Raw genomic sequence first — 27,764 nt, forward strand, 5'->3', positions numbered from 1 at the left:
TAAAATCTCTAATCTCTTAGAAAAACCCTTCCGACCCATGCTGAGAGAATAACGTGGCCTCTGTGAATCCAACCTCTCTATGGCCAAAATGAGGCATTCATCTCCTTCCTTTGACGCCCATTTATCTTAATATCTGTTAAGAATATATATAACTAGGGGAAAAAAGACAAAAGTTTATTCCCCATTAACAGTAAAGATGGCGTATTGTTACCTTTTGTTCGAGAATAAGGCAGCAGTTTGTTCTTAGAGATAAGATAAGAGACTGATGGACTTATAGGTTAATAATTCGCTAAATCGAGAAAAGATCCTGTTAGGTGAATCTTACGCTTCTGGCTTGCGCCGGGATGGAGCTATTAAAACGTATTATAGTCCATCCAGGGACATCCTTCTGACACGAAAAGGATGTTTCCCATCGAACTCATCCATCTTCTCCTGAGCAAAATTCGATTCTAAAAAGATTATGCTGTCTTCATGCGTTTCTAAAAAGCATGAGATAATTATCTCATATTGCTCTCCTAAAGCTACACATTTCAGGTAAACATCATTAATCTAGGAAATCTATGTAAGGATGTTAAGAAACTGTAGTCTACTTTGGTGTGTGCATATGACTTGACCATACCGTAGTCTAAAGGATGGTTTTCTTTACATTCTTTCTTTCCTGCGAGGCCGAGGGAGAATGGAAAAATTTCTATCTTTGTAATACAATTTAGTGTTAGACGAAGGAGATCCTAACAAGAAGCAAGGATCGAAGAGAATCATTCCAGTTTCCTATTACATGGACATAAAGCTGTAATGAAACGGGTTGCTAAGGTCTTGTAATCTGAAAGACCTGCACCCTCCTTGACTTCCTAGTCTATTATGTCTTCCATCTCTTGTTCCAAATGTTGGTAGAAGAGAGGGAGTCACCTAAGGAGAGAGCCTCTCTTCACAAAGAGAGGGACTATTTCTCCGAAACAAACCCTCATGACAGAGATGAAGTCGCTTAGGCGAACATAAATTCCCTGTCATGAGAAGATTGTTCTAGTTAGAAAACTCCCACAGTCACAGTCCCTCCTGACATGGGCTACGGTCGCCTGTGCGACATCTTGTGTCCCTGTCAGGAAAACCAACTGATCTTGTGACGTGACAAATCTCAAAATAGGAGTGTCTTTGTGAAATCTATCTCCAAACACAAAGAAGCTCGAGATCCTGGCGCCTGGCTGACGCTTGGTTGGACCCTTGGCTCCTCGCATCTGGAAGATGCCTCGCGCCTGTATGACGCCTCTCGTCCGCCAAGCGTCCTGGCTGACGTTTCGCGCTTGGCTGACTGCTCACATCTGGAAGACGCCTCGCACCTGTAAGACGTCTCGCACTCAACTGGCATCCTGGCTGGCGCCAAAAACTTGGCTGGCGCCTTGTGCTTCAATGACGCTTCACGTCTGGAATAAGTCCTGGCTAGAGCCTCACGTCTGGCTGATTCCACGCCTCTGTATGACGCCTCGCGCCTGGAAGACGCCTCACGTTTAGCTGGCGTCTTCTGTGCGACATCTTGTCTGGTATATGCCTCTCTCGCTCTCGAACTAGACCGAAAATCTTCCTCTACTTGTTTTAGAAGACGAAGCTTCATGTCTGAAAGACGCCTCGTTTTTGGCAGGAGAGAGAGGACGAGACTTCTTGATCGGAAGAGAAACGTCCTTCTTACGAGGAGGATGTCTAGCCATAATTCCTACCAAGGAGGCTAGCTTCTCTTGAACAGCCAGTAGGATACTCTTAGAAGCTTCTCCCGCGCCCTCTTCAATGGGAGGGGAGGGAGACCTCGTAGGAGTACGATCCGCTACGTCCATATAGGGGGACGTCGACAACTTCACCTTCTTGATCGAGGAGGGAGCTTCATCAGTGAAGCGCTCTGGCTCGAGTTCAAAGAAGGTTCTTCCAAAGCCTTTTCAGGGGCTTGGAAAGATCTGAGTCTTTCCACCCTCATATAAGTGAAGGAGAAGCAGAAGAAGAGAAACACTCTCGCAAGACGCTTTTTCTGAAGCGGTCCTGAGAAGTCTGTTGCGAGAAAGATAATATCTTGCATCTTCAAGAAAATTCTTCGTATATGAAACTTCTTTCTCCTTATCCACCAAGACTCTTGATAGGTGCCTCGTCCGAGTTCTCAGAGACTTCTAGCGGACGGGATTCCAGAAGGAAGAGGTCCTCTTTCCAAGAAGGACCCTCCGTTGTACTCCAACCAACGAAGATATCTGCTGTAGTAACTTTCCCAGGATCTTCGCAGCAGCTACTTTCTTCTCCGTATCCGATCTAGGGGAAGGAGGATATACTTCCGTAATACTTTCCGGGATATAATCCAGTTACTTAAAGATTTCTAAGAACTTTAAAAGGTCTCGAAAATTTGTCAGAACTTCCCCCTTTCCGATGAGGAATCAGATAACGAAATCACTATTATAGGATACCTTTCCAACGGTTATCCTTGGCACTATGGGACGCTACTACAGATCCTGCCGAGGGGACGCCCGACCGGAGGTGATTCTCTGAAACCTCCTTACGGCTTTCGACATTCCTTCTCCTCTGGGTTTGTGAGCTTGGAAGAGGTCTAGGCCTGAGAGCGAGACAGAGCCGATCGGGCGCACACTCATTATTATAGGACGCCTTTCCAATGGCGAACTTGGCAGTCTGGGACGTGCTACAGAACCTGCCGAGGGGCCGCCTGACCGGTGGGGTTCTCTATAACCTCCGTAAGGCTTTCGACTTTCCTTCTCCTCTGGGCATGGGAGCTTGGAAGAGGTCTAAGCCTGGGAGCGAGACAGAGCTGAACAGACGCACCCTCCACTGCAAAGGGGAACACTAAAATCACTTCTTACCTTTCAATAGCTCGTATTTTGAGCTACATTCCTTTGTCTTCAAATTGCAATATGAATTTGAAGATTCTGTGAAGTAAGAAGGAGATGAGGATACAACACTACTAGTATTGTTAATGCTCTAACTGCTCGTTAGTACGAGAGCTATAAAAACTTCTAAAGGAAGCGAAACTAATTCTATTTATTCTGACTTCCTCAAGAAGGAAGTTAGCTTAAACTTCCTCAATTAATTTTAACATTTACTACACGTTATTAATGAATAAATATTAAAATTTTCCTTTTGCACTATGTGAGTGTCTACCGAAAAGTTTGGTAGTTACACATAAACAATTCTTCGAAATTTTCGAAGCCAAAGTTATTAAAACAAATTAATATGTGTATGCCGAACCAAAGACCCAGTACTTCCCTGCAAAAGATAGCCCAGAAGATCGATGGCGATGAAATCCAAAAATCAAGTCAGGAGGAACTGCAAACCTTGTTTACATTCCAAGCGACAGAGAAAATATGATAGAAAACGGGAATGGTTCCTAATCCTGCCACCCAGGGCAGGACAGTAGATCACCTGATCTACCTGCAGCGTGTGCCGCGAAATTTGAATTTCTGTCGGGGACAACGGAGTCTTAGCTATGTATATATCTGACAGGTAAGTTGATTGTATGAAAATACTTTTTTCTCCACTAGTATTTGCAGTAAGAGTTGCACTCATATTGCTGATACATGATAACCAAAAGTCATTAGCAGCGTGAATATTGTTTTCTCAGCTTCAGCTACAACTGCAGCTTAAATTTAGCAGTACTACATTTCCTTGCCAATATTTTCTCCATACCAAATAAAGGTATAGTAGTGCAAAAATATTAAAGTCCTGTTCTAACAAACATCATTTGTAACATAACTACGGTAATTTTTTTACAATCGTACAAGGACTGAAATGCAAGCAAAACAATGGTCATCATCTTATGCAGAACAACTGTTAACGTTTCGTTGTTTATGGCTGCAGCGTTTAAACACAGATTATAACATTTAACGATACTTTTATCATTCTCGTTTGTTTTTTTAACCTAACTAGAAGATATGACAAACAAAGATATGGAGGAAACGTTAGCAGTCTGATAAAGGGGACTTTCTATCTCTCTCTCATACTAGGCCAAGATTTACCAGCAAGTTTATTGAATCTGACATTAAAAATTTGTAGAATTACCATGCAGTCCATAGTAAGTGATTAGGCAAATGAAATTCCACATTTCCAATACACAGTTATTACATATTAGGGCAAAATATCTGGCCGTGACACTGTCTAAGGCATTATTAACAAGTCTAAGAAACCGTATGGTGGATTATGGCACCCGTAGACTTTTGAATTTCAGTTAGAGGCAATTTTCGCATAGTGTCAGGCCCCCCAGGAAAGGAACCCGTCATTAACTGGGGGCTGCCCGTATAGTACCTTAAAACTATTACAGGCGGCCTGCGGTTAACGGCGCAATCACTCAACGGCAAATCGGTTTTACGGCGGTCGTCAAAAATATTCATTAAAAAAATAAGGCATTTTAAAGGTATCTTTATGGCACAATTTTCAGTTAACAGCGCCGCAAGCGCCGTTGTCTAATGAGTTCATACATTTGTAGAAATGCCGTTCAGACAATAAAGGTTATGCAAATTATATTAACAAATTTTATGGAGTTATTACGTAGGTATTAGGTTAAAATATGCGCCTCTGACACTGTTCTATGCCAAAAATGATATTGTCATGTTACAATAAAGTTTTATACATACTTACCTGACAGATATATACTTAGCTATAGACTCCGTCGTCTCCGACAGAATTTCAAATTTCGCGGCACACGCTACCGGTAGGTCAGGTGATCTACCGCCCTGCCCTGGGTGGCAGGACTAGGAACCATTCCCGTTTTCTAATCAGAATTCTTCTCTTCCACCTGTCTCCTGCGGGGAGGCTGGGGGGTGGGCCATTAATCTATATATCTGTCAGGTAAGTATGTATAAAACACTTTATTGTAACATGACAATATCATTTTTATACATTCAACTTCCCTGCCAGATATATACTTAGCTGATTAGCACCCATTGGTGGTGGGTAAGAGACAGCTAACTACTGAAATAGACAGGTAAACAACATATGTTGTAGGTATTTATAAACCTTGGTTCCTACCTTATTAGGCTGAAGACTTCGAGGCTACTGCCTTGTAGTCTGCTTAGCCTCAAGAGCCTCAGCGAGATAATGATCTATGGCTAAGAGTTCTTGTGGGTCTGCCAATGGGGTCTTATCCACTTACTCGGCAGAGCCTAAAGGCCTTGTCCATTGGGTGCTATTCCACTTACATGACAATACACCTTGTTCAAGGAGCACAAAACCGATCCCGATCACCTGATCCTAACATCCATGTTAGTTCTAAGATTGTAAGGAGTTATCCCCGAACTCCTCACAAACAACCAAAAAACTCGAAACATAATTACACTTTCATTACAAAATATACAAAAAAAAAAATTTTGTACTCCCCTATTAGTCATACATACCCTTGATCGCCTACCAGCAATGACACTCTGCGCCCGTGCAACAGTAGTGAGCTTGCTACTAGAAAACCAAGTCCATATCTGACAAGAGGGTTTATGTACGATAAAAAACACAAAATTAAGGATCAGTCTTTGCTCCAAGACCCAGTACTGTATCTGCTGATACAAAAGGACCTAGCGAGAAGCACTTCTCATAGGTCACTCTCACGTCCTTTAGATAATGAGATGCAAACACTGAAATTGCACCTCCAATATGTAGTCTCGATGATTTATTCTTCAGAGACATATTCTTTTGGAACGCCAAAGACGTTGCTACTGCTCTTACTTCATGCGTCTTGACTTTTAGAAGACCGAAGGATTCCTCCGAGCAGTTCTTGTGAGCGTCCGTAATAACGCTTCTCACAAAGAAAGCCAAGGCGTTCTTGGACATGAGTCGTTTGGGGTTCTTCACTGCACACCAAAGACCTTGTTGACAAGCTCCCCATCTGTCCTCTTCCTCTCTAAATAGAATTTAAGAGCTTCTCACTGGACAGAGAGATCTCTCTATCTCTCTGCCTACCAGGTTAGATAGGCCTTTTACCTCAAAACTTCTGGGCCAACGGTTTTGATGGGTTTTTCATTCTTTGCCAGAAACATTGTCTGGAAAGAACAGATGGCAGCATCTCCTTTGAACCCCACCGTGGAATCCAGAGCGTGTAATTCGCTCGTCCTCTTGGCTGTAGCGAGAGCCACTAGGAACAAGCATTTCCTAGTAACGTCTCGGAAGGACGCCAGATGTAAAGGTTCGAATTTGTCCGATGAAAGGAATTTCAGGACCACGTCTAGATTCCAACTAGGTGTTCTAGGAGTAGCTGCTTTCGACGTCTCAAAAGATCTAATTAGATCGTGTAGACCTTGTCGTTAGCAATGTCTAGGCCTCGACTCCTGAAAACCGAAGACAGCATGCTTCGGTATCCTTTTATTGTCGAGACAGATAGGTGTGACTCCTTTCTCAGAAAGAGGAGGAAATCGGCAATCTTCACTATAGAGGTACTGGAGGAGGACAGCTTCTGAACCTTACACCACCTCCTAAAGACTTCCCACTTCGACTGGTATACTCTTCTCGTCGAAGCTCTGCGGGCTCTAGCGATAGAGCCCGCAGCCGGGGGGGAGGGGAGGGTCGCGAGAAAAAGCCTCTCGCTCTGACAAGTCTTTCGATAGTCGAAAGGCAGTCAGAGCGAGACCTGGGAGGTTGTGATGAAACCTCTCGAAGTGGGGTTGTCTGAGTAGATCGTGTCTGTTTGGAAGTGATCTGGGGAAGTCCACTATCCACTCCAGTACCTCCGTGAACCATTCCTGTGCTGGCCAAAATGGGGCTATGAGTATCAACTTCGTGCTCTTCGAAGCTACAAACTTCCTGAGCACTTCCCCCAGGATTTTGAACGGGGGAAAAGCGTAAGCGTCCACACCCGACCAATCCATGAGAAACGCGTCTATTGTGAAGGCTCTCGGATCCTCTACTAGAGAGCAAAAGTTCTCTATTCTTTTGGAGAGGAACGTCGCAAACAGGTCTATGTGAGGTCTCCCCCACAGGGACCAAACCAAAGACTTCGACACACTTCTTCGTGAAGAGTCCATTCTGTGGAAGGACCTGGTTTCTCCTGCTCAGTCTGTCCGCTCTCACATTTTTGATCCCTTGAACAAACCTTGTGAGGAGAGTTATGCCTCTTTCTTCCGTCCAGGTTAACAGGTGTTTTGTCAACTGATAGAGGGAGAACGAGTGCGTGCCTCCTTGCTTTCTTATGTAAAGCCAGAGCCGTGGTGTTGTCTGAGTTGATCTGTATTACCCCGTCTCTGACTATCTTTTCGAAGGACTTTAAGGCTAGGTGTATGGCCACAAGTTCCTTGCAATTGATGTGCCAGGACACCTGTTCCTTCGTCCAGGTGCCTGACACTCCCTTGCTCCCAGCGTCGCTCCCCATCCCGACTCCGAAGCGTCGGTAAACAACACTTGGTCTGGGTTCAGCAGAGCAAGCGATAAGCCTTCGTTCTTTTGAAGCTGAGGGATCCACCACCTCAGATGATCTTTACTTCTTGTGGAAGTTGGAAGATGTCCGAGAGTTGACCCGTCTTCCAGTTCCACACCTCTTTGAGGAAAAACTGAAGAGGGCGAAGGTGAAGTCTCCCTAGCGAGAAGAACTTTTCCAATGAGGACAGAGTCCCTAATAGGCTCAGGTAATCCCTCGCTGAGCTGTCTTTTCTCTCTAAGAAGCTCGAGATTCTCGACAAACCTCGAGCGATTCTTTCTCGCGAAGGATATACCCGAAAACCCCAAAAGAGAATCCATCTGAATCCCCAGATAGACCAAGTTCTGGCTGGGGATCAGTTGTGACTTCTCGAGGTTGACGAGCAACCCTAGCGAATCTATCATGTTTCTTGTACTTCCAAGTCCCTCCAGCACTGACTCGTTCGACTTGGCCCTGATCAAGCCAGTCGTCCAAGTAGAGGGAGATGTTTATCCCCTCTAGGTGAAGCCATCTTGCTACATTCGCCATCAGGTTGGTGAATACTTGTGGGGCTGTAGACAGACCGAAGCACAGAGCCCTGAATTGAAAGATCTTGTCTCCTATCACAAAGCGAAGATATTTCTTTGACTGATGGTGAATGGGAACGTGGAAATAGGCGTCTTGCAGGTCAAGAGAGATCCAATCTCCTGGGCGAAGCGCCGACATGACAGAGGCGGACGTTTCCATACGAAACTTCTTTTTCTGTACGAAGCGATTCAGAGCGCTTACGTCCAGAACTGGCCTCCACCCCCCCGATGCCTTTGGTACTAGAAAAAGCGATTGTAAATCCCGGGATGTGGATCTTGTACCAGTTCGATGGCCTCTTTTTCCCACATTTGCTCCACCATCTGAAGGAGAGTCTTTCGCATTAACGGGTCTCTGTACCTCGCTGACAGTTCCCGAGCGTAGATGTTAGGGGCGGTTGTCGTCGAAGGGGATTACATATCCCTTCTTCAGGACCGACACTGACCAAGGGTCCGGCTCCCCTTTGTTTCCCATACTCCTGCAAAGTTCAGGAGTCTGGCGCCCACTGGTGCTTGGAGGAGCAACAAGTCACTTAGATCTCTTGAATGGTCTAAATGAAGACCTTCCTCTCTTTTCAGAGCTCTTCTTTCTGCAGGTGGAAGAGCCGTTGCACCTCCACGAAAGGGCTGCTGAGTAGGACGAGGTTCCTTCTTAACCGTCGCCACTACCGGTCGTCCTTTCTTGGACGTTTGAGTAAGTAGGTCTTGTGTCGCCTTCTCAGTTAGTGAGCGAGATATATCCTTGACTAACTGAGAAGGAAACAGATGATCTGATAGTGGGGCGAACAGTAAGGCAGTCTTCTGGCTCGGAGAAACCCCTTTCGATAAAAGGGAACCATACACTGATCTCTTTTTTAGGAGACCAGCACCGAAAAGTGAAGCCACTTCACCAGAACCGTCCTGTACTGCCTTGTCCATGCAGGACAGCACGCTATGGAGAATTTCTGGGTTCTTCAGAAACTCCGGATCCTTAGATTTGTTGGCCAGAACTCCGACGACCAATCCAGAAAATTGAACACCTCTAAAGTGACAAAAAGTCCCTTTAGCAAGTGGTTCAACTCTGAAGTGCTCCACGTCGCTCTGACCGATCCTAAGGAGTGACGTCTAGAGGTGCCACTAAACTGGCAAAGTCGGCATCTGCAGAGGCGGGTAAAGAAAGACCCATAGTCTCTCCCGTCCCATACCAAATACCTCTCTTCCCGTGCAATCTGGAAGGAGGCATGCAGAATACCGTCTTTCCTAACTCCTTCTTCTTGTCCATCCAAGAATCTAAAGAATGGAGTGCCTTCTTCATTGATATCGCAGGCTTCATTTTCAAGAAGGCCGACGATTTAGCCGTAGCTGAGCTCGAAAAGAGCGAACGAGGAGAAGGAGGAGCTGCAGGACTAAGAGAATCTCCAAACTCTTGTAGTAGTAAAGAGGTCCAAGTACTTTGTAACTAGAAAGTCCCTCATTAGCAGGAGGATCGTCGTCAGACAACTCGTCTAACCCTCGATCCGACGAAGGAGAACGTTCCCGTTTGAGGAAGAGTCCTTCCAAGACCTCCTATGTTCTGAAGGAGAGGAGCTCCCATTTGGCGAAGAGTCATAACCTCCAGGACCGAGTCCCCGACTCTTGACTCCTGGCTCTTGACTCTTGCCTCCTGACTCCTGCCTCCTGGCTCCTGACTCCTGCCTCCTGACTCCTGACTCCTGCCTCCTGACTCCGGACTCCTGCCTCCTGACTCCGGACTCCTGCCTCCTGACTCCGGACTCCGGACTCCGGACTCCGGACTCCTGGCTCCTGCCTCTTGACTCCTGCTGGTTCTTGCCTCCTGGCTCTTGCCTCCTGGCTCTTGCCTCCTGGCTCTTGCCTCTTGGCTCTTGCCTCCTGGCTCTAGCCTCCTGGCTCTTGCCTCTTGCCTAGATGCCTCCACACTCTTGGCTCTTGGCTCCTGCCTCCTGGTTGACTCCTCATCCTGCTCTTGGCTCCTGCCTCCTGGGTGACTCCTCACTCCTGGCCGGTGCCAGACGTCTGATTGTTTTCATCCAGGTTTCGTACAGGAAACCTCACCTCGGGTAGGAGTATCGATCCTGGAGGTAGATACCTCCATACGTCTGGAGGATCTTTTAATAGGAAGGGAAGTGCTTCCTTCTAGGAGGCTCCTTTGACAGGACTCCTACAAATGACGAAATCTGCTCCTGCATCGCCATCATGAACCTCTTTGTAGCTTCCTCTTTATCCTCTTCGGAGGAGGGGAAGGAGGAGGGGAGGAGTCCATAGCCTCCACCTCCTGCCTCCTTCTCACTCTGGTTGTAAGAATGGCTCTTCTCGCCTTCTTAACTCCGATGGAGACTCCTCAGGGAAGTTTTCAGGGCTCGAGTCAATTGTCGCGCCCTCCCAACTCCTCTTGAGAGGCCGAGATCGATCGGAATCTCTCCAATCACGTCTCGGTGATGAAGAGCCCGACGACGAGAAACACTCACGTAGGACGCTTTTTACAATAGCTGTCCTTGGCAGTCTGGGTGTCACAGAAACCGCCGAAGGGGACACCTGATCGGTGGGGTGGATTCTCCAACCAAAACCTCCTTTCGGCTTTCAGACATTCCTTCTCCTCTGGGCATGTGACTTGGAAGAGGTCTAGACCTAGGAGCGTTGCTGAGCCGACCAGATGCCTCCACTACACTGGGGACACTTATATCACTGGTCTAATGACAAATCACTAGCCTTACCTTGTATGGCAGCCATTTTGTTTTCCATTATTTTGAAGGCTGCTTTTAGATCTGCAAGTTCTTTCGCTGGATCTACAGGTTCTGCAATAGGAAGGAAGGGGCTGCAATGGAAGGAGAAGTAGCAATACTTACCCTTGGGGAAGATCCCAAGCTTGGAATTAGTTCAGATCTAGAACTACTTAAACTTCTATGAGAAGCCTTCCTCGCTCTCTCTCTTTCTAACTTTTTCAAATCATTAGTTTTAGATTCTTTCCATTCGTTCTCACTCAAATTCTCACATCTTTACAAGTATTAGTAAAGAACATTCATACTCCCTGCACCTCTTGCATACCGTGTGAGGGTCTACCGAAGCTTTCGGCAACCTCACCTTACAGCCTACATTCACACAACGTCTCACAACCATACCAGAGTCAGACCATATTTAAAGAAAAATCCAAAATCAAGTCCACAAAACAGTCCACAAAAGCGTATGCCAATCCAACAATCCAGATACGTCACCAAAAGTCGGTCAAGAAGATCAATTGCGGCGAAAAAAGAAAACCAATCGGGAGGAACCAACAACAATGTTGATGGTCCGGCGACAGAAAGAATTCTGATTAGAAAACGGGAATGGTTCCTAGTCCTGCCACCCAGGGCAGGGTGGCGGTAGATCACCTGACAATACCGGTAGCGTGTTGCCGCGAAATTTGAAATTCTGTCGGAGACCACGGAGTCTTATAGCCTAAGATATACTGGCAGGGAAGTTTAATGTATAAAAAATTATTAAGAGTTACATAAGTGCAAATTTACTATGGTTGTGTTGATTTATAAAAAGTTCATGCTTTTGGTTTTAAAAATGTGTGAAAATGTATTACGTGAAAGGTATTTTTATTTCTGTACAGATATAGGATACAAAGGAAAGGCAGCTTTTGAAACTGCCCTTCACATTATCAAATACGATGTTTTTTCATGTTCTTTCCTGTGAGCCGCCGCCTGCCGCTCTTCCGAAAATATAGATTTAAAAAAAAAGTGCAAATTAGCGATCGATGTGTCGATTTTATAAATGTTCATGCTTTTATGTTTAAATGTGTAGAAAATGTATTACGAATAGGGTATTTTCGTTTCTGTGCAGAAATATGATAAAAAGGCAGCTTTTGAAACTGCCCTTCAAGTTATCGACTACGATGTTTTTTCAAGTTCGTTCTTGTATGCCGCCGTCTGCAGCTCTTCCGAAAATAAAGTTAAAAAAAAAAGTCCAAATTTAGCGATCGATGAGTCGATTTTTTAAATGTGTATGCTTTTATGTTTTTTAAATGTGTATGCTTTTATGTTTAAAATGTGTATGAAAATATATTACGTAAAGGTATTTTCATTTCTGTACAGAAATAAGATACAACTTAAGGCAGCCTTTGTAACTACGCTCCCATGTTGTCAGGGGATGTTTTTTGTTCATGCTTCCGTTCTTGTCCGCCAGTTCAGAAAAAATCCGCATGTGTTATTATTATTATGCATCTTTTCCATAAATCCTTTAAAAAGTTATACATTATTTCACTGTATCCAAGAATATTGTATGTATTTTCATATTATTGTATTTTAAAATACTACGGCAAATTTAAGCCAGTATTCCGCGGAGCGGCCAATATTGTGGTTTGAAATCAGCTGATGAATAAGAGTTTGTTTCACCCATAACGCAATTCTGAGCGAATGCTCTTGCTTCTACTTAGCATAAACGAATATCTATATACGTGATTAATATGAGGACAAAGTTATTTTTTCTTATGACAGCGTGTTTTTAGGTGGAAATATTTATTGAATATATCTCGATGTGAATGTGAACTTACTTTTTTTCGTTAACAGATTACGTTGGCAGCATGTTTATTGCGTAAAAAATTACGTGATTCAGTTCGCAATAATCCTTTATATCGTCATACGAACTTTATGTTATTTATCTTATAGCGGCGTGAAACCAACAGTAAACTGTGTTCTTTCAAGCACAATAGTTTTGATTAAAATGATTTTATCCCAATTTTATTTACGGTTGTGTTTGATGGCAGACTTTTACTGCAGTTTTATCCTTGTTGCCGATGTACGATAATAGTCATTAGCAGCTTGAACAGTTTTCTCAGCTTCAGTTATAACTAGGTTTAAATTTAACAGTATATTTCCCGATTGATCTTTAATCTATATTCATCTCTGATCTATAGCGAATAAAGTTATTACATTAAGATATCTCAGTTCTATTCTATACATAACGCCATTTATAACAAATACGGTAATGTTGTACTGTAGTACGATGATTGAAATACAAGCCAAACAAATGTTATCCAGTTTGGTAACTTGGGTTGTACGTTAGAGAGAGAGAGAGATGAGACGAGAGAGAGAGAGAGAGAGAGAGAGAGAGAGAGAGAGAGAGAGAGGAGAGAGAGAGAAGAGAGAGGAGAGAGAGTAGAGAGAGCAGAGAGAGGAGAGAGAGACGAGAAGAGAGAGAGCGAGAGAGAGAAAGAGGATAGTAGAGAGAGATAGAGACCGATGAGGAGAGAGAGAGAGAGAGAGCGAGAGGAGAGAGAGATGAGAGAGGAAGAGAGAGAGATGAGAGAGAGGAAGAGAGACGAGAGAGAGGAGAGAGAGAGAGAGAGGAAAGGGAGAGAGAGGAAGAGAGAGAGAGAGAGAGAGATGATGAGATAGAGTAGAGAGAGAGAGAGAGAGAGAGAGAGAGAGAGAGAGAGAGAGAGAGAAAAAAAAAGTCTTTTCTCGTTCGGTTGTTCATGGCTGTACACATTCACGCAACGAGTATGACGTTAAAACCATACTTTCATCATTCTCTTTTGCTGTTATTGAACTTATGTAACTAGAAGATGGATAAAGTTAGGCCATTGTAATTTGATCTCTCATAAAATCGGACTATCTAAGACTAATGATCGTAACCTGAACACTACAGCTACCTGTACACTGTATAAACTTTATTATATCTTTACATACTCTAGACATCCACATGTACTGTACAGTAAATTCTATAGTACTATACTGCATAAATATAATTTTACTTATTGCGCCGTTGTGGGATTACGGCGCCTTTTGACTGGTCTAGAGTTTCGAAAGAAGGTGTACGGTGGCCGTAGGCTTTAAAATCGCTCAGCGTCGAAAATCACTTGGCGTCGGTGGCCAGGAACGGAACCCCCGCCACTAACCGAGGGCCGCCTGTATATGGGTACTCATTATTGATTGAGCCAGCCTAGCCTAAGTAGCTTGAAGATACACTTGTAATTACTGCACCTTAAAAGTATCCAAACACATTGTCTGTTCCTATTAGTAGTAGTAGAACAGATTTGTCCTTGAAACGGCTCCTTGCTCATTTTATTCCTCCTTTGTATGGTTGTGTGTTCAAGTTTTATGTCTATAATGTCCACTGGTGGATCTAGACATCTTTCGTGGGGGCACAGACCCAAATTGTCTCGCGTATTCGACCGTCATCATCACCCACACTTTTGTTATGAGAAATCCCAGAAGATGCAGCAGACAACAGTGTGGAAGACAACTTCGAACTCTTGATCGGTGCTCTATCATCCTTACGGTAAACTCTAGTAGGCTGTGGAGATCGGGAGCCATTGCAAGCTGGAACACATACATTTATGTGCAATGGAGAGACAAGTCTGTGTAGAGAAGACGGCAAAACACTACTCTCATTCTTGGAAGAAGAAACAATACAACACTCCTCTCATTCTTCGAAAGAAGAAACAAAGTCCTGAATCCTCCAATGTCTGACTTGTACAAGTAAGAGGAGGAGACTGAGTGGGAGAAGGCTCTCTCCTACTTCAATGCTTCTTGGTAGGAGAGGAGAGGAGGAAGGGAAAGGCACTCCTTCTACGCCATCTCTTTGTAGGAGGAACTGCATCTCTCTCCTGAAAACCAGAGTCAAGTTCATTAAACATCGCCTGAAAGAACATCCACGAGGAAGGCAGAGCAAACGACAGACGTGGATGGTAATGAAGTCACTGCCTGAAACTGAGGGAGAACAGACACCACAGGCAATGTCATAGCCTGAGTGGAAGCTGGGAGTGATGTTATGACATTAGGCATGGTAACACAAGCCAATGGCCTCACTGGTAGGGAAATAAGTAGCGACCCAGCAGTTGACGATGTTGACTGCTCTGGCCCACTTGTAGGCATCACACTCGTACCAAAGTAGTGTAGGCCAGGAGGACAGAGGACTGTGGGTGGGACTGGGGGAGGCTGGCAAGCAGGCAAGAAATGCACCAGCAAACCATCCACGGAGGGTGAACCCGGTAGGCTTAGGGACGTCCAAACTGCCGCCATTTTGCTAGACTCCAAAACTGAAACAAAGGAAGTTGGAGGGGGAGCCTCCTCTCCTGAGGGAGTGTAATCATCTCCCACAAGAGATGGGGCCTTACTAAACATAAAACTATCCTGTGAACTGCCCAATACTTTAAATATGAATCAATGGAAGAAAAGGATAGGGACACAATAACAAAAGATACAGGAGGAAGACTACTGGAAGAAGAATTATTGGAAGAATCCATGATCAAAGGAGACACACGCACACTCAAAAATGCAAAGAAATAAGGACCAAACAACACAAAAAGCTTGGGAAGGAGATTGCTAAACTGCTACTCCCCAAGGCAGTTAAAGAAAGACTGATGCGTCACGAGGTCCCAAGCTTGGTCGGTGGCCAGCTTTCACTTCATATACATATGGGTTGCCAGATGCCACAGATTCCTTGCCTTGCTTTACAATCTTTTAGTGTTTAACCGGTTTCCAGCTGGCAATAGAAGATTATCCTATTGTTAAGACCAAAGGTTTGTTCCACATACAAATGACTTTCTCTTTAGCAAATCGTTGCAATATACTTGTATACCACTGTCACCCTATGGAGGAGTAATGATAGTAGTTTAAATTTGAAGTCGTCTCCAAGGGTTGAGAGAGAGAGAGAGAGAGAGAGAGAGAGAGAGAGAGAGAGAGAGAGAGAGAGAGAGAGAGAGAGAGAGAGAGATGGTTTTGGCAGAAGTCATCCGTTGGTGGTCAGTTGATGTGTTATTCGATTGATTTTGGTGTTGTAAAGTCGTTGTGCGTGTGTCTGTCTGGTTGTGGCAAGGTTGAAGAGGTTGGTAGTGCATTTCGGTGTCTGTGAGTGGTGGTTGGGGCAATGTTGGTGTTGGTGGGTTGTTGTGCTGGGGGCAAGTCTTGTGGTTGTCGCGTTATTTCGAGCTGTTGGCGTTCGTCTGCTCAGTGATTTGTCTGCTTGTTAAGTTGTTGTGGGGTTGTGGTTCTCGGTTGGTTGGGTTGTGTTAGTGATTATCGGCGGTGGTTGCGTCTCGGCTAGCCTATATCCAGCGGACAGCACAGCCTAGCCCTGAGTATCTGGAGCCTGAGGCGAGTACGTGTTTGTGTTTTTTGTTCGCCATTTCGTGGAACCAATTGTTCTGCAGGTAAAAAGTAACGTAAAGGGGAAAGTGTGGCTGTGGGAAATTCAGTCAGCTTGTACGATTAACGTAACTGTGGGGAGTTTGCTTGCTTTTTTTTTTTTTTTTTTTCTTCTTTTTTTTTTTTTTTTTTTTTTTTTTTTTTTACTTAGTTTTGATTCTGCCACAACCCAGTCTAACGTTACTTTTGTGACCAAGGGATCACAAAAATAGTAAAATACAGTATAATGCATTGAAAAAATTTTTGATATTTTTCTTGCCTATCTATTCAGAAAGATATTTTTCACCGATGCACTAAAATTCTTAATAAATATGAAATGTTGTCAATACATACCTTAATATGAAACTCTTACCTTTCATGAATTTTTTAAGACCTGAAATACTCATTTCTTTAGTCATCATTCTTGGTCAATGCTTCCAACACAATGGAATAATAGGACGATGTAACAGTCACCATATCGTAAGTTACATTTAATGATATTATACCTCCTTCCTTTTTTGTCTTTATAGGCTGCTTTTCAGCAGCATTATTGAGGGTCAATTCTTCTGTTGCAGGGAATGAATGATACTTGTAGTGTACGTGGGTTTGAGTTGACAGGGACAAATGAGACTTCAGGGAGATGGAAACTGAGTAGTGAGGATGTAGTTGATATGATGGATAAGTCTTTGCGGGAGTTTGACAGGAGTATGGATGAACTGAGTGGTTTGGTAGCCAAAATAGGGGAGATGTTGGAACCAGAGTTAGAAGATATCGGTGAAGTAGTGAATGGAATGTGGGAGGATGAGTGAGGGAGATCATGGGAGTTTAAATGAAAGTGGTTTGGAAGAAGTGAATGGCAATGTAACTGAAAGAATGTATGATGGTCCTCAAACAAGATCCAGGGGGCCCTGCATCTGACTATCCTTGGGTGTTGCGAAAGGCATTTAGTGTGGATGTTGCGAGTGTAAGGAGACATTGTCAAATGTAATGGGGGAGGTAATATGGAGGAGTAATGATAGTAGTTTATATTTGACATCTCCAAGGGTTGAGAGAGAGAGAGAGAGAGAGAGAGAGAGAGAGAGAGAGAGAGAGAGAGAGAGAGAGAGAGAGAGAGAGAGAGAGACATGGAAGAAGAAATGGGAGTGGTTGAATGGCGGTCGTAAGCATGTCTGTTGTGGCGCGCTGTTGTGTATATCAGTGGCGGGAGTCTGTTAGGGGATCGGAAGTAGTAAGGCGTTCGTTGAAGGCATAGAGTTGGTTTTGGCAGAAGTTATCCGTTGGTGGTCAGTTGATGTTGTGTTATTCGATTGATTTTGGTGTTGTAAAGTCGTCGTGAGTGTGTATGTCTGGTTGTGGTGGAAGAGGTTGGTAGTGCATTTCGGCATCTGTGAGTAGTGGTTGGGGCAGCGTTGGTGGGTTGTTGTGCTGGGGGTAAGTCGTGTGGTCGTCACGTTATTTCGAGCTGTCAGCATTCGTCTGTTCAGTGATTTGTTGGGTTGTTAAATTGTTGTGGGGTTGTGGTTCTTGGTTGGTTGGGTTGTGTCAGTGATTATCAGTGGTGGTTGTGTCTCAGCTAGCCTATATCCAGCGGACAGCACAGCCTAGCCCTGAGTATCTGGAGCCTGAGGTGAGTACGTGTTTGTGTTTTTGTTCACCATTTCGTGGAACCAATTGTCCTCCAGGTAAAAAGTAACGTAAAGGGGAAAGTGTGGCTGTGGGAAATTCAGTCAGCTTGTACAATTAACGTAACTGTGGGGAGTTTGCTTGCTTTTTTTTTTTTTTTTTTTTTTTTTTTTACTTAGCTTTGATTCTGCCACAACCCAGTCTAACATTACTTTCGTGACCAAGGGATCACAAAAATAGTAAAATACAGTAAAATGCATTAAAAAAATTGACATTTTTCTTCCTATCTATTCAGAACAATATTTTTCACCGATGCACTAAAATTATTTATAAATATGAAATATGTCGAGGTGCGGCAGGTGACGAGAGGTAGCATGAAAGAAAGTGATCAGTGGAAGTATGACGAGTTGAGAGAAAGAATTGAGGTGGATGAAAATGTTGGTGATGAGAGGGAGAGGTTGATGCAGATGTTGTGGGATAGGCAGGGTGCGTTGAGTCAGGGTGACGAGGATTTCAAGGGATCTAAGCTTCCAGAGTTCAAGATAGTTTTGAAAGACAATACCCTCATATATCAGCGTACCAGACACTTTTCTGCGCCTATTGCCCGAGAGATTGAGGAACAGTGTGGGGATCTTGAGAGTGGGAGTAATTGAGAGGAGCAAGAGTGCTTGGAATAGTCTCATAGTCCCAGTTCGCAAGACAGATGGGAGTTTGAGGATGTGTGGGGATTACAGGAAGGTGAATGAAGTGACTGTGAAGGAGATAACTGATGAATGTGGTTTCTGATTTTGTGTATTATAAGATGCATGGGATGAGTGTGTTCACAAAATCAGATTTGGTAAGGGGCTATTACCAGATTCCTCTTGAGGAAGGGAGCAGGTATGTTACTGCATTTTCGAGTGGTAGCTGTCACTATCAATTTAAGAGGTTAAGTTTTGGATTGGCTAACATGCCTGCTGCCTTCCAGAGGGCGATGAACGTAGTTTTAGCTGGTTTTGATAGAAGGAAGGTGACTCTTTATGGATGACATTTTGATTGCAAGTGAGACTGTTGAGGAGAAATATGGAACTGCTTGAGAAGGTGTTAGAACAGTTGGAAGAGATTGGAGTGAAAGTGAAGTATTCGGTGGTTGAGAAGGAGCTTGCAGCAATAAGGTTTAGTGTGAAAGTGTTTTTGCATGGGCTAAAATTTGTCGTAAGGACAGACCATTGGCCATTAGTGTATATGATCAATAAGGAAAGTGTGAATGCTAGGATCGCAAGGCCGATTGAGGATTTGAGCGAGTTTGATTTCAGCTTAGAATATGTGCCGGGGAGTAAAAATGTGATTGCCGATACAATGTCTAGGATGCATGGGAAGGACAGTGGTGTCGTGAAAAGTGACTGGGATCCAAATATGGTGCCGGAGAGGTTAGTTGTAAAAGAGAGGTTTGAGGGGAATTACAGTGTGTGAGAATGTTTGTTTTCAGCATTGAAAGACTTGGAAGGTAGGGGTCTAGTTGAAGAAGTACCCGGTAGTGCGAATGAGTTGCGAGTGAAGTTGACGAGTGATGTGCAGAAGGAAGTGGCATGTGCGGGGACAAGGTGGGGAAGGAGAAAGGTTACATGAATTGTTGGCAGCAGTAGCCGAGTTATTTGGAATGAAAGCGTTTTTGTATTTTGGATGGGACAGACCAGTTGAGTATCAAGGAAGGGTGGGTGCAGGTAATGAACATGGGGTTTTGCCGATTCAGTGTGGGAAATGTGGTTGTAGTTGGTTGGTTACAAAAAGAGACTGTGAAGGGGATTTGAGTCAGATTTCTGGAAATGGGGAATTAACTGAGGATGAATGTGGTGAGGAGGATTGTGATGTGGATAACCAGGTGGACATGGCATTGAATGTGTGTATGCATGGGACTTGAGGGAAAGTGGTGACATTTGTCAGAATAAATGATAGCGAGTACTGTAGTTTGACTGACACGGGGGCACAAGTTTCCTTAGTGAGTGGGTCAGTGGTGAGTGAACTTGAGAGATGCGATTGGGAAGCGAAAAGGCAGTGTACAAGTGTAAGAATACATGGGTTAGGACAAGGAAGTGTTTTGGTATGGGAAGAGGTACAGCTAAAGGTCAGGTTAGGAGAACTTGAAGTAATACATAACTTTATAGTTACAGGAGAAAATGATATGCCATCTTGCTTTTTAATAGGGATAGATTTTTTGAGAATCCATGATATAGACGTAGATATAGGAACCGGAATTCTTTGAAAGGGGGGCAGACAAGTAGCAAGGATTCAAGATAGTAATGTATTTGTAGCGAACTTTGTGGGTACGATTGATATTGCTAGGAGTGAGAATGATCTGTTGAGTGAGGAAGAGATTGAGGAAATGCAAGATAAGTGCCTGGAGATAAGTATGTTGCGACAATGTTTCGGGAGAAGCACGGTGGAAGATTGGCCATGTGAGTTGGATGTATATAAGAGGGTTGCTAAACGGTTTGTGGTGTGTAAAAACAGTACTTTTTGCATCAGGAAGGGGTGTATGACAGGGAGTGTATGTGCCGGTGTTTTCTGTTGAGTCAGCTGTGAGTATGTTTGTTGGTGCAGGATTGGTTTGGGCATATGGGGAAAAATAAGTTGTGGGAATGCACGAGAGAGATTGTATGCCCCTGGGTTGAAAAAGATTTGTATGGATGGGGCTGTCACGTGTGAAGACTGTCAGAGGGGAGAGTATCGGAGTGTGCATGCAAGTCCACCTGTGTTCCAATTGCAGATGAAAGAGCCGTTTGAAATGCTTGCGATTGATTGCGTTTCTTTGCCTAGGACTGCAAGAGGACACGTGAGGATGCTCGTGATGGTGGATCACATCAGTAAATTTGCCTATGTGGTTCCCATCAAAGATAAGAGGAGTGAAACTGTTGCACAAATGGTGGGTCAAGTGATGCTGCCCATGTGTGTGTGTAACCTGGCAAAAATGTTGAGTGATAGTGGACCTGAGTTTGTGGGATGGGAATTTGAAGAAATGTTGAAGGAATGGGGTATTGTGAATGTCTATCCTACTCCGTATGTGCCCAGTGCGAATGGTTTGGCTGAAAGGACAGTTAGGATGATGACTGAGATTTTGTGAATGATGAGTAAGGGCGACAAGGATTGGGATATGTACGTAGGACGTGCAGTGTGGGTATATAATGCCACACTGCAGAAGAGTATAGGTGTCTCCTTGTAAATATCTGTTGAATTTTGAAAGGATTGTCAGGCTGTGGTTGGGTCTGTCAGAAGGTGATCGGGATTTGTGGAAGAAAGCGAGTGAAAGGTTCGAGAGTTTTAAGATTTGGGATAAGGTGTTGTGGAAGAAAGTGAGTGAAAGGTTTGAGAGTTTCAAGATTTGCAATGTGTTGCAAGAGGTGGTTGGGATGGGGAGAATGAATGTGAATAAAGGGAGAAATTTGTAGGGCCTTTTGAGATTTTGGAGGTGGGACCAAGTGGATTGAGTTATGTTTTGCGGAAATTGCAAGTAGGTGGGGGAATGGATGAGGTTAGGGCACGCCATAACCAACTCCATAAGTGGAGGAAGTACCAGTATGTTCAGGAGAATGCAATGAGCGAGTGGTTGAGGGTGAATAAGTATGAGCCGACTGTCTGTGAACAAATGGGTCTGTGAGATCGACAGTAGGTATTGGTAGAGTATGGAAGAAAACAGAGGAGTGTGGAGGTAGGAAGAGGAAGTGAAAAGCGTGAATGGCATGGTAAGGGGGTTGGTGGTAGGGTGCAAACGGTTGATAATGCGTGTGCTACTGATGACTTTGAGGGAATGAATGATACTTGTAGTGTATGTGGGTTTGAGTTGACAGGAACAAATAAGACTTCAGGTAGAAGGAAACTGAGTAGTGGGGAGGTAGTTGATAGGATGGGTAAGTCTTTGCAGGAGTTTGACAGAAGTATGGATGAACCGAGTGGTTTGGTAGTCGAAATAAGGGAGATGTTGGAACCAGAGTTAGAAAATATCAGTGAAGTAGTGAATGGAAGTTGGGAGGATGTTAGTGAGAGAGATCATGGGAGTTAGAATGAAAAGTGGTTTGGAAGAAGTGAATGGCGATGCAACAGAAAGAATGTATGATGGTCCTCCAACAAGATCCAGGGGGCCTGCATCTGACTATCCTTGGGTGTTGCGAAAGGCATTTAGTGTGGCTGTTGTGAGTGTAAGGAGACTTGGTCAAATGTAATGGGGGAGGTAATAAGGAGGAGTAATGATAGTAGTTTATATTTGATGTCTCCAAGGGTTGCGTGAGAGAGAGAGAGAGAGAGAGAGAGAGAGAGAGAGAGAGAGAGAGAGAGAGAGAGAGAGAGAGAGAGAGAGAGAGACATGGAAGAAGAAATGGGAGTGGTTGAATGGCGGTCGTAAGCGTGTCTGTTGTGGCGCGCCGTTGTGTATATCGGTGGCGGGAGTCTGTTACGGGGATCGAAAGCAGTGAGGCGTTCGTTGAAGGCATAGAGTTGGTTTTGGCATATATAAGTAATCTGTTAATGGTTCAGTTGATGTTGTTATATTTGATTTTAGGGTTGTAAAGTCGTTGTGCGTGTGTATATGTCTGGTTGTGGTGAGGTTGAAGAGGTTAGTAGTGCATTTCGGTGTCTGTGAGTGGTGGTTGGTGCAGTGTTGGTGGGTTGTTGTGTTGGGGTAAGTCGTGTGGTTGTCACGTTATTTCGAGCTGTTGGCGTTCGTCTGCTCAGTGATTTGTTGGGTTGTTAAATTGTTGTGGGGTTGTGGTTCTTGGTTGGTTGGGTTGTGTTAAGTGATTATCGGCGGTGGTTGTGTCTCGGCTAGCCTATATCCAGCGGACAGCACAACCTAGCCCTGAGTATCTGGAGCCTGAGGTGAGTATGTGTTTGTTTTTTGTTCGCCATTTCGTGGAACCAATTGTCCTGCAGGTAAAAAGTAACGTAATGGGGAAAGTGTGGCTGTGGGAAATTCAGTCAGCTTGTACAATTAACGTAACTGTGGGGAGTTTGCTTGCTTTTTTTTTTACTTAGCTTTGATTCTGCCACAACCCAGTCTAACATTACTTTCGTGACAAAGGGATCACAAAAATAGTAAAATACAATAAAATGCATTAACAAATTTTGATATTTTTCTTGCCTATCTATTCAGAACAATATTTTTCACCGATGCACTAAAATTCTTAATAAATATGAAATTTTGTCAATACATACCTTAATATGAAACTTACCTTTCATGAATTTTTTGAGACCTGAAATACTCATTCCTTTTTTGTCATCATTCTTGGTCAATGCTTCCAACACAATGGAATAATAGGATGATGTAACAGCCACCATATCGTAAGTTACATTTAATGGTCTTATATCTCCTTCCTTTTTTGTCTTTATAGGTTGCTTTTCAGCAGTATTATTGAGGGTCAATTCTTCTGTTGCAGATGCAGAATTTTGGTCATCCTGAAATAAGAACCATTTCCCATAGTATATACCTTCATCTACAGATCAAAACTTAATATAATGCACTATTTCCTGATACATAAAAACAGACATTCAAAGATATTACTATAGCAGATTTACAATATAGTTACGTATGGCAATCTACAGCACATTATTAAATTATGCACTAAAGTACTTGAGGCATATTTCCACTTAACAGTGTACGTATTGTTAACCATGAACAGAGTACAAGAGTTCTTCCAAAGTAAATATCCCTGACTAGATAGGCAGAGCAATAATAACGGCCAGCATTTGTAACTATACTAAATGAAATTCATCACTGCTGCTTCAGCGAGATTCAGATGAATAATACACTATTTCAATTCATGATTAAGTAATGGTTAGTATGCATTCATCTTTTACCAAGTTATTACCATGGTACTATATAAAGTGATGAAAGTGTTAAAATGTTTGCATCCAATTGGAAATCTATGATGCACCTCTGGTCATTCCAATGAGTTGAGAACAGATAGAACCATGCATGGAAGGAGTTAAAGGCAGATTTTTACTATAGGTGAGAGGGCAACTTGTTTAACCCCTAATGGATGGACATACTCACACAAGTAGCAATGAGTAGCAATACTAACAGGTTTTGGGTGACGGATGGAGTCACTCGAGGTGAGTAACAATATTATGCGCCATCAATTTAGGGGAATCAGGTGGGAAAGAGGTGCCACTACTTCTATAGACCATTAATTCACTAATGTCAACTTTTACACTGGCTAAGACGAGATTTTGGGTAGCTCAGGGCTTAGTTGTGATCTTTCCTTCAAGGGAGGATGTACAGACTTCTTTGTTTCACACGATTTCTTTGTATAAATTTGCTCATACATATATAAGGGGTTGCTCTTTGTTTTAGTTATTATCTTTTATGATAGTTATGTCAGTTATAAATGTAATTTTGCAAGGAAAACTGCAAAGAAATTAGAAAAACTCATAAAAAAAGTTACTGCATCTACATTTTCAGTCAATTTATGTAAATATTTTATAACAAATAGGCTCAGAATTAGTTAATTTTATTTCTCATGTCTTGATATCATGAGAGCTGTAATTACAATTTTAGAAAAGATAAATTTATCTATATTGAAAAAATCATGTATAACTTCATAAAATTTACAATTGTCTTGTAAAAGAGGGCCAACAAAGGGGTTGCAAATAGTAATTTTCAGTGAAAGAGGGCCCACAAAGGGGTTGCAAATAGCAATTTTCAACTTCGTGTGGCAGGTAGGGAAAATTTATTATAATTTTTAAAATTTTTTCTTCCACTTTCCATTGACAGGTTTTTTGCCGTCCTGTGATGCTGAATATTGATTTATTATCAATTACCCAGGCTCTTAAGGGTTAACATCTGAATACCCACTCCAACTGTCTTTATCATTAGCACTGCAAAATAGTAGACATTTTTTATTGAGGAAAAGAGTGATTGTTTTCATTAATGTCATTTTTGGAGAAAAAAATTGCAGTAAATATTCTTTTTTCAAGAAATTTTGTGACTAAGCCCATTAGTTTATATGAGCCTTTCCAACTGTCAGCACTTCCCTCAGATGCTCCAAAAAGAGCAGCTCTCTCTCTCATCTAGCCAGGCATACTGTACCATCCGACGAGGACCGTACATCCAGCACAGACCATACATCCAGCACAAGTCCTATTACACTCTGTGCCATCTGGTAGGTGGAAAGAGGTGGCAGAAACTCAAAAAAATGACCAGTCTGTATTACTGGTACTGAAAACATTAATAGTTAGTTTAAAACTACATAATAAACACTACAGTTTTAGTACTTTATTGGTCTGGAATGAAACCAGGAATAAGTAAACGGTTTCAATAATAAGTAAACCTTTACAGCAATTAGTTTCTTCAATAACAAACAAGGTTAATAAATAATGTGTATGTATCACTGAATTGGAATTGCCAAAGCCACAGTCTAAATTGAATGGTTATACGTACTCTAGAACTAAATTTTTTTACAATTATATTATCAAACATTCAATATATCATGACAAAATTTTGCAAAAACTTTAGCATATACCACAATAGGCAGGTAACCTTTAAACTTGTTGACCCATTATGAATTGGGCTTTACCCCTACTTCAATCAAATCCATGATGAATACTACAGGTACTCTGCACTTAACGACGTACCATTTTATAACATCTCCAGTTATGTAGCAACATGGAGAAAAAACAAAGAAAAAAATCCTTAAAATGGAAAAAATATTGCCTAATAGTGGCCTGGAGAAGGGCTATTCAGTGCCGGTAATCTAGCCTGACCTAGGTTTTAAAACCTTGAAATCTATGGTTAACCCACAAATTGCAGCGTGTCACTTAAATCAACGCTTTATATGCTACACAAGGACGATGTCAATCACATTTTCAAATATCACGTTAAATTTAGTCCCTCCCCTTAGCTCTGTTTCAGTGATGTCAACAGTCTCACCAGCCATTCAGCTTGCTTTTAAACATAAAAGAGGCCAGATTTCTTTTAATCATAAGTATAAGAATAGCATAATTGTATGCCTTCTGTCAGGCCCAGGGGGAGGGACCAGGGAGGCTTTTATATCCTGAAGTTACGTTCGAAAATTTATACAAATCTTTGTTTATATTGTAAATTTTGGTGATAATGGCTTTTGATGATGATGCTTATACTTTTCCATCAAATAGTGACAGTCAGATAATTACGTATAGTGAAAGTGATGACGGTGATATTGGTTTACAAGTTAGTGTGTTTATGTCAGTTCTCACTCTCACACAGATTCAATCAATTAATAACTGCTATATATATATTATGTAATTTCATACAGGTTTCTTGAAAAGCTAAGGAGTAACATTGTCATGAAAAAATGTGAAATTATCTCAGAAAATACAGCATAAAACATTCCAAAACTAATATGCATTTTTTGAAAAACTTTTTCTTTCCAAAATACACTTTTTAAATATCCATTTTCAAAATATCTTATATTTAATTTTTTATTATTAATCTACAAAACAAGGAGAATACAACCATGTATAACATTAGGTGACATGTTAAAAAAATTAGCGAGAAAATACTGGTTCCATTACTGATGTTGCTAATGAACCATATTTCCATCATCCCTAAGTGGCAAACCCTTGGCACCTCTTGGGTTAAAATAATAAGGCTTTAATATACTTTGTAAAGAAAAGCTATACAGTTAAACCTCTTAAAACTGGCATTCTATTGTCTGGGAACTCCCGATTCAGCTGCCATTAGTTCGTTGCGCAGCCAACAGGTTGGTGCGGCGCCAAGTATTGTTAACAACTTTCAAGACTGCAAAAATTATGCCACATCTTTGTTCTTATGAAAATTATTAGCAATAAAAGAAAATGTCAAATTTTTTTATATATTAACTTGAAAATAAATACGTACACTTTTAAATATTCCACACAAGAAGTCTCTCTACCAAGTCAACCCTTTTAATCAAAACAATTGATAATTTCTTTTATACAACTGTGTATTTACATATTCGATGTCACCCATGAAACCAGATGATACTAGAGGTAGGAAGTTCAAGCATAAATCTGTATCTATGCTAAAAAATGTTTATATCCCATTAACATTCACTTTCCTCAATAGATGGCGGTGCGCTTTTACGTTTCGACGGCAACATTCAAATGCACTGTGATCACCAAAATTCATTCATTTTTTCATCTATCTTCTACAATAAAAATAAATGACAAAGCAACTAATAGCAATAATTATGAAATACGTACAGGTACTCCTCATTTGACGAAGTTTCAATATGATGACTTTTGTTTTGATATACGAATCTATTGTTTTGATTCCCATGTTGTATACATCACGGACTGACTCGTGCCTGCCTCAGCAAGTGTCACTCAATAAACAAAGCTCCTTTATAGGGCTTTTCATTTCGACATCCCACCACATAACATGGTGGCAAGGGAAAAAAGTATCAAGAATGTATACAGTAAAAGTCGGCACCAGATTTTGAAGTGGCTAAAATTGTTGTATCGAGTTCAACTGTGTCTTCTCCACATTGTTTCGGAAGATAGACCTTCTGATGATCAACACTTTCGACATACAAGTGTGAAGGATTGCGATCATCAAGAGGATATAACTTGGATCCAGGTATGATCATTCAAGTTTGCAAAATATCTGTGCAGTGATCATAAGACATTAACAGTAGCCTATGCAGCTGCTGAAAGAATCAAAAGACACCGCTGCCGTTTTGAGTTGCCGATAACCAACGATTACCCAAGACATTTGCCAAGAAGCTTAAGTATACGATGACTACCGATGTGTGATAGCATTGCTGATACTGCCAGGAAGAAGTTTTTATGTAGCCTTTGTAATTAATAAACAGCCATCTGTACTTCCGACAGTTACTATGTTTAATGATTGATAATGCTGATATCTAATAATTAAAGAGATACAAAGTGAAAGATACTTTTTTATGCTTCTCTGAATGATAGTGACATATACAGTACCATAGCTGAACTAGCCTAACCTGTTTAGAGATCCTGCTTTTATTCAGTCTGCTTTTTTTTATCTGAGATAATTAATGTAAGCTGGTATTACCCTTATTGATGCTGTCCTGTGAAAATTTATTCTCGGTTGTGCTGATGCCTACAACAAAATATTTCATATTGTGTCAATATTAA

The 27,764-nt window shown here is 42.3% G+C and overlaps 1 protein-coding gene across 2 annotated transcripts in view; it reads right to left on the reverse strand.

The window, feature by feature from the left end:
- Nucleotides 1–27,764, reverse strand: part of LOC135216908 (protein B4-like) — a 160,268-nt gene that overhangs the window by 51,183 nt on the left and 81,321 nt on the right. For both annotated transcript variants that reach the window (XM_064252452.1, XM_064252453.1), the window contains exon 3: nucleotides 22,868–23,090. In XM_064252452.1, coding sequence (XP_064108522.1) covers nucleotides 22,868–23,090 — 223 coding nt within the window. The remainder of the gene's footprint in view (nucleotides 1–22,867; nucleotides 23,091–27,764) is intronic.

The sequence above is a fragment of the Macrobrachium nipponense genome, chromosome 6 (assembly GCF_015104395.2).
Source record: "Macrobrachium nipponense isolate FS-2020 chromosome 6, ASM1510439v2, whole genome shotgun sequence".
Taxonomy (NCBI): Eukaryota; Metazoa; Arthropoda; class Malacostraca; order Decapoda; family Palaemonidae; genus Macrobrachium; species Macrobrachium nipponense.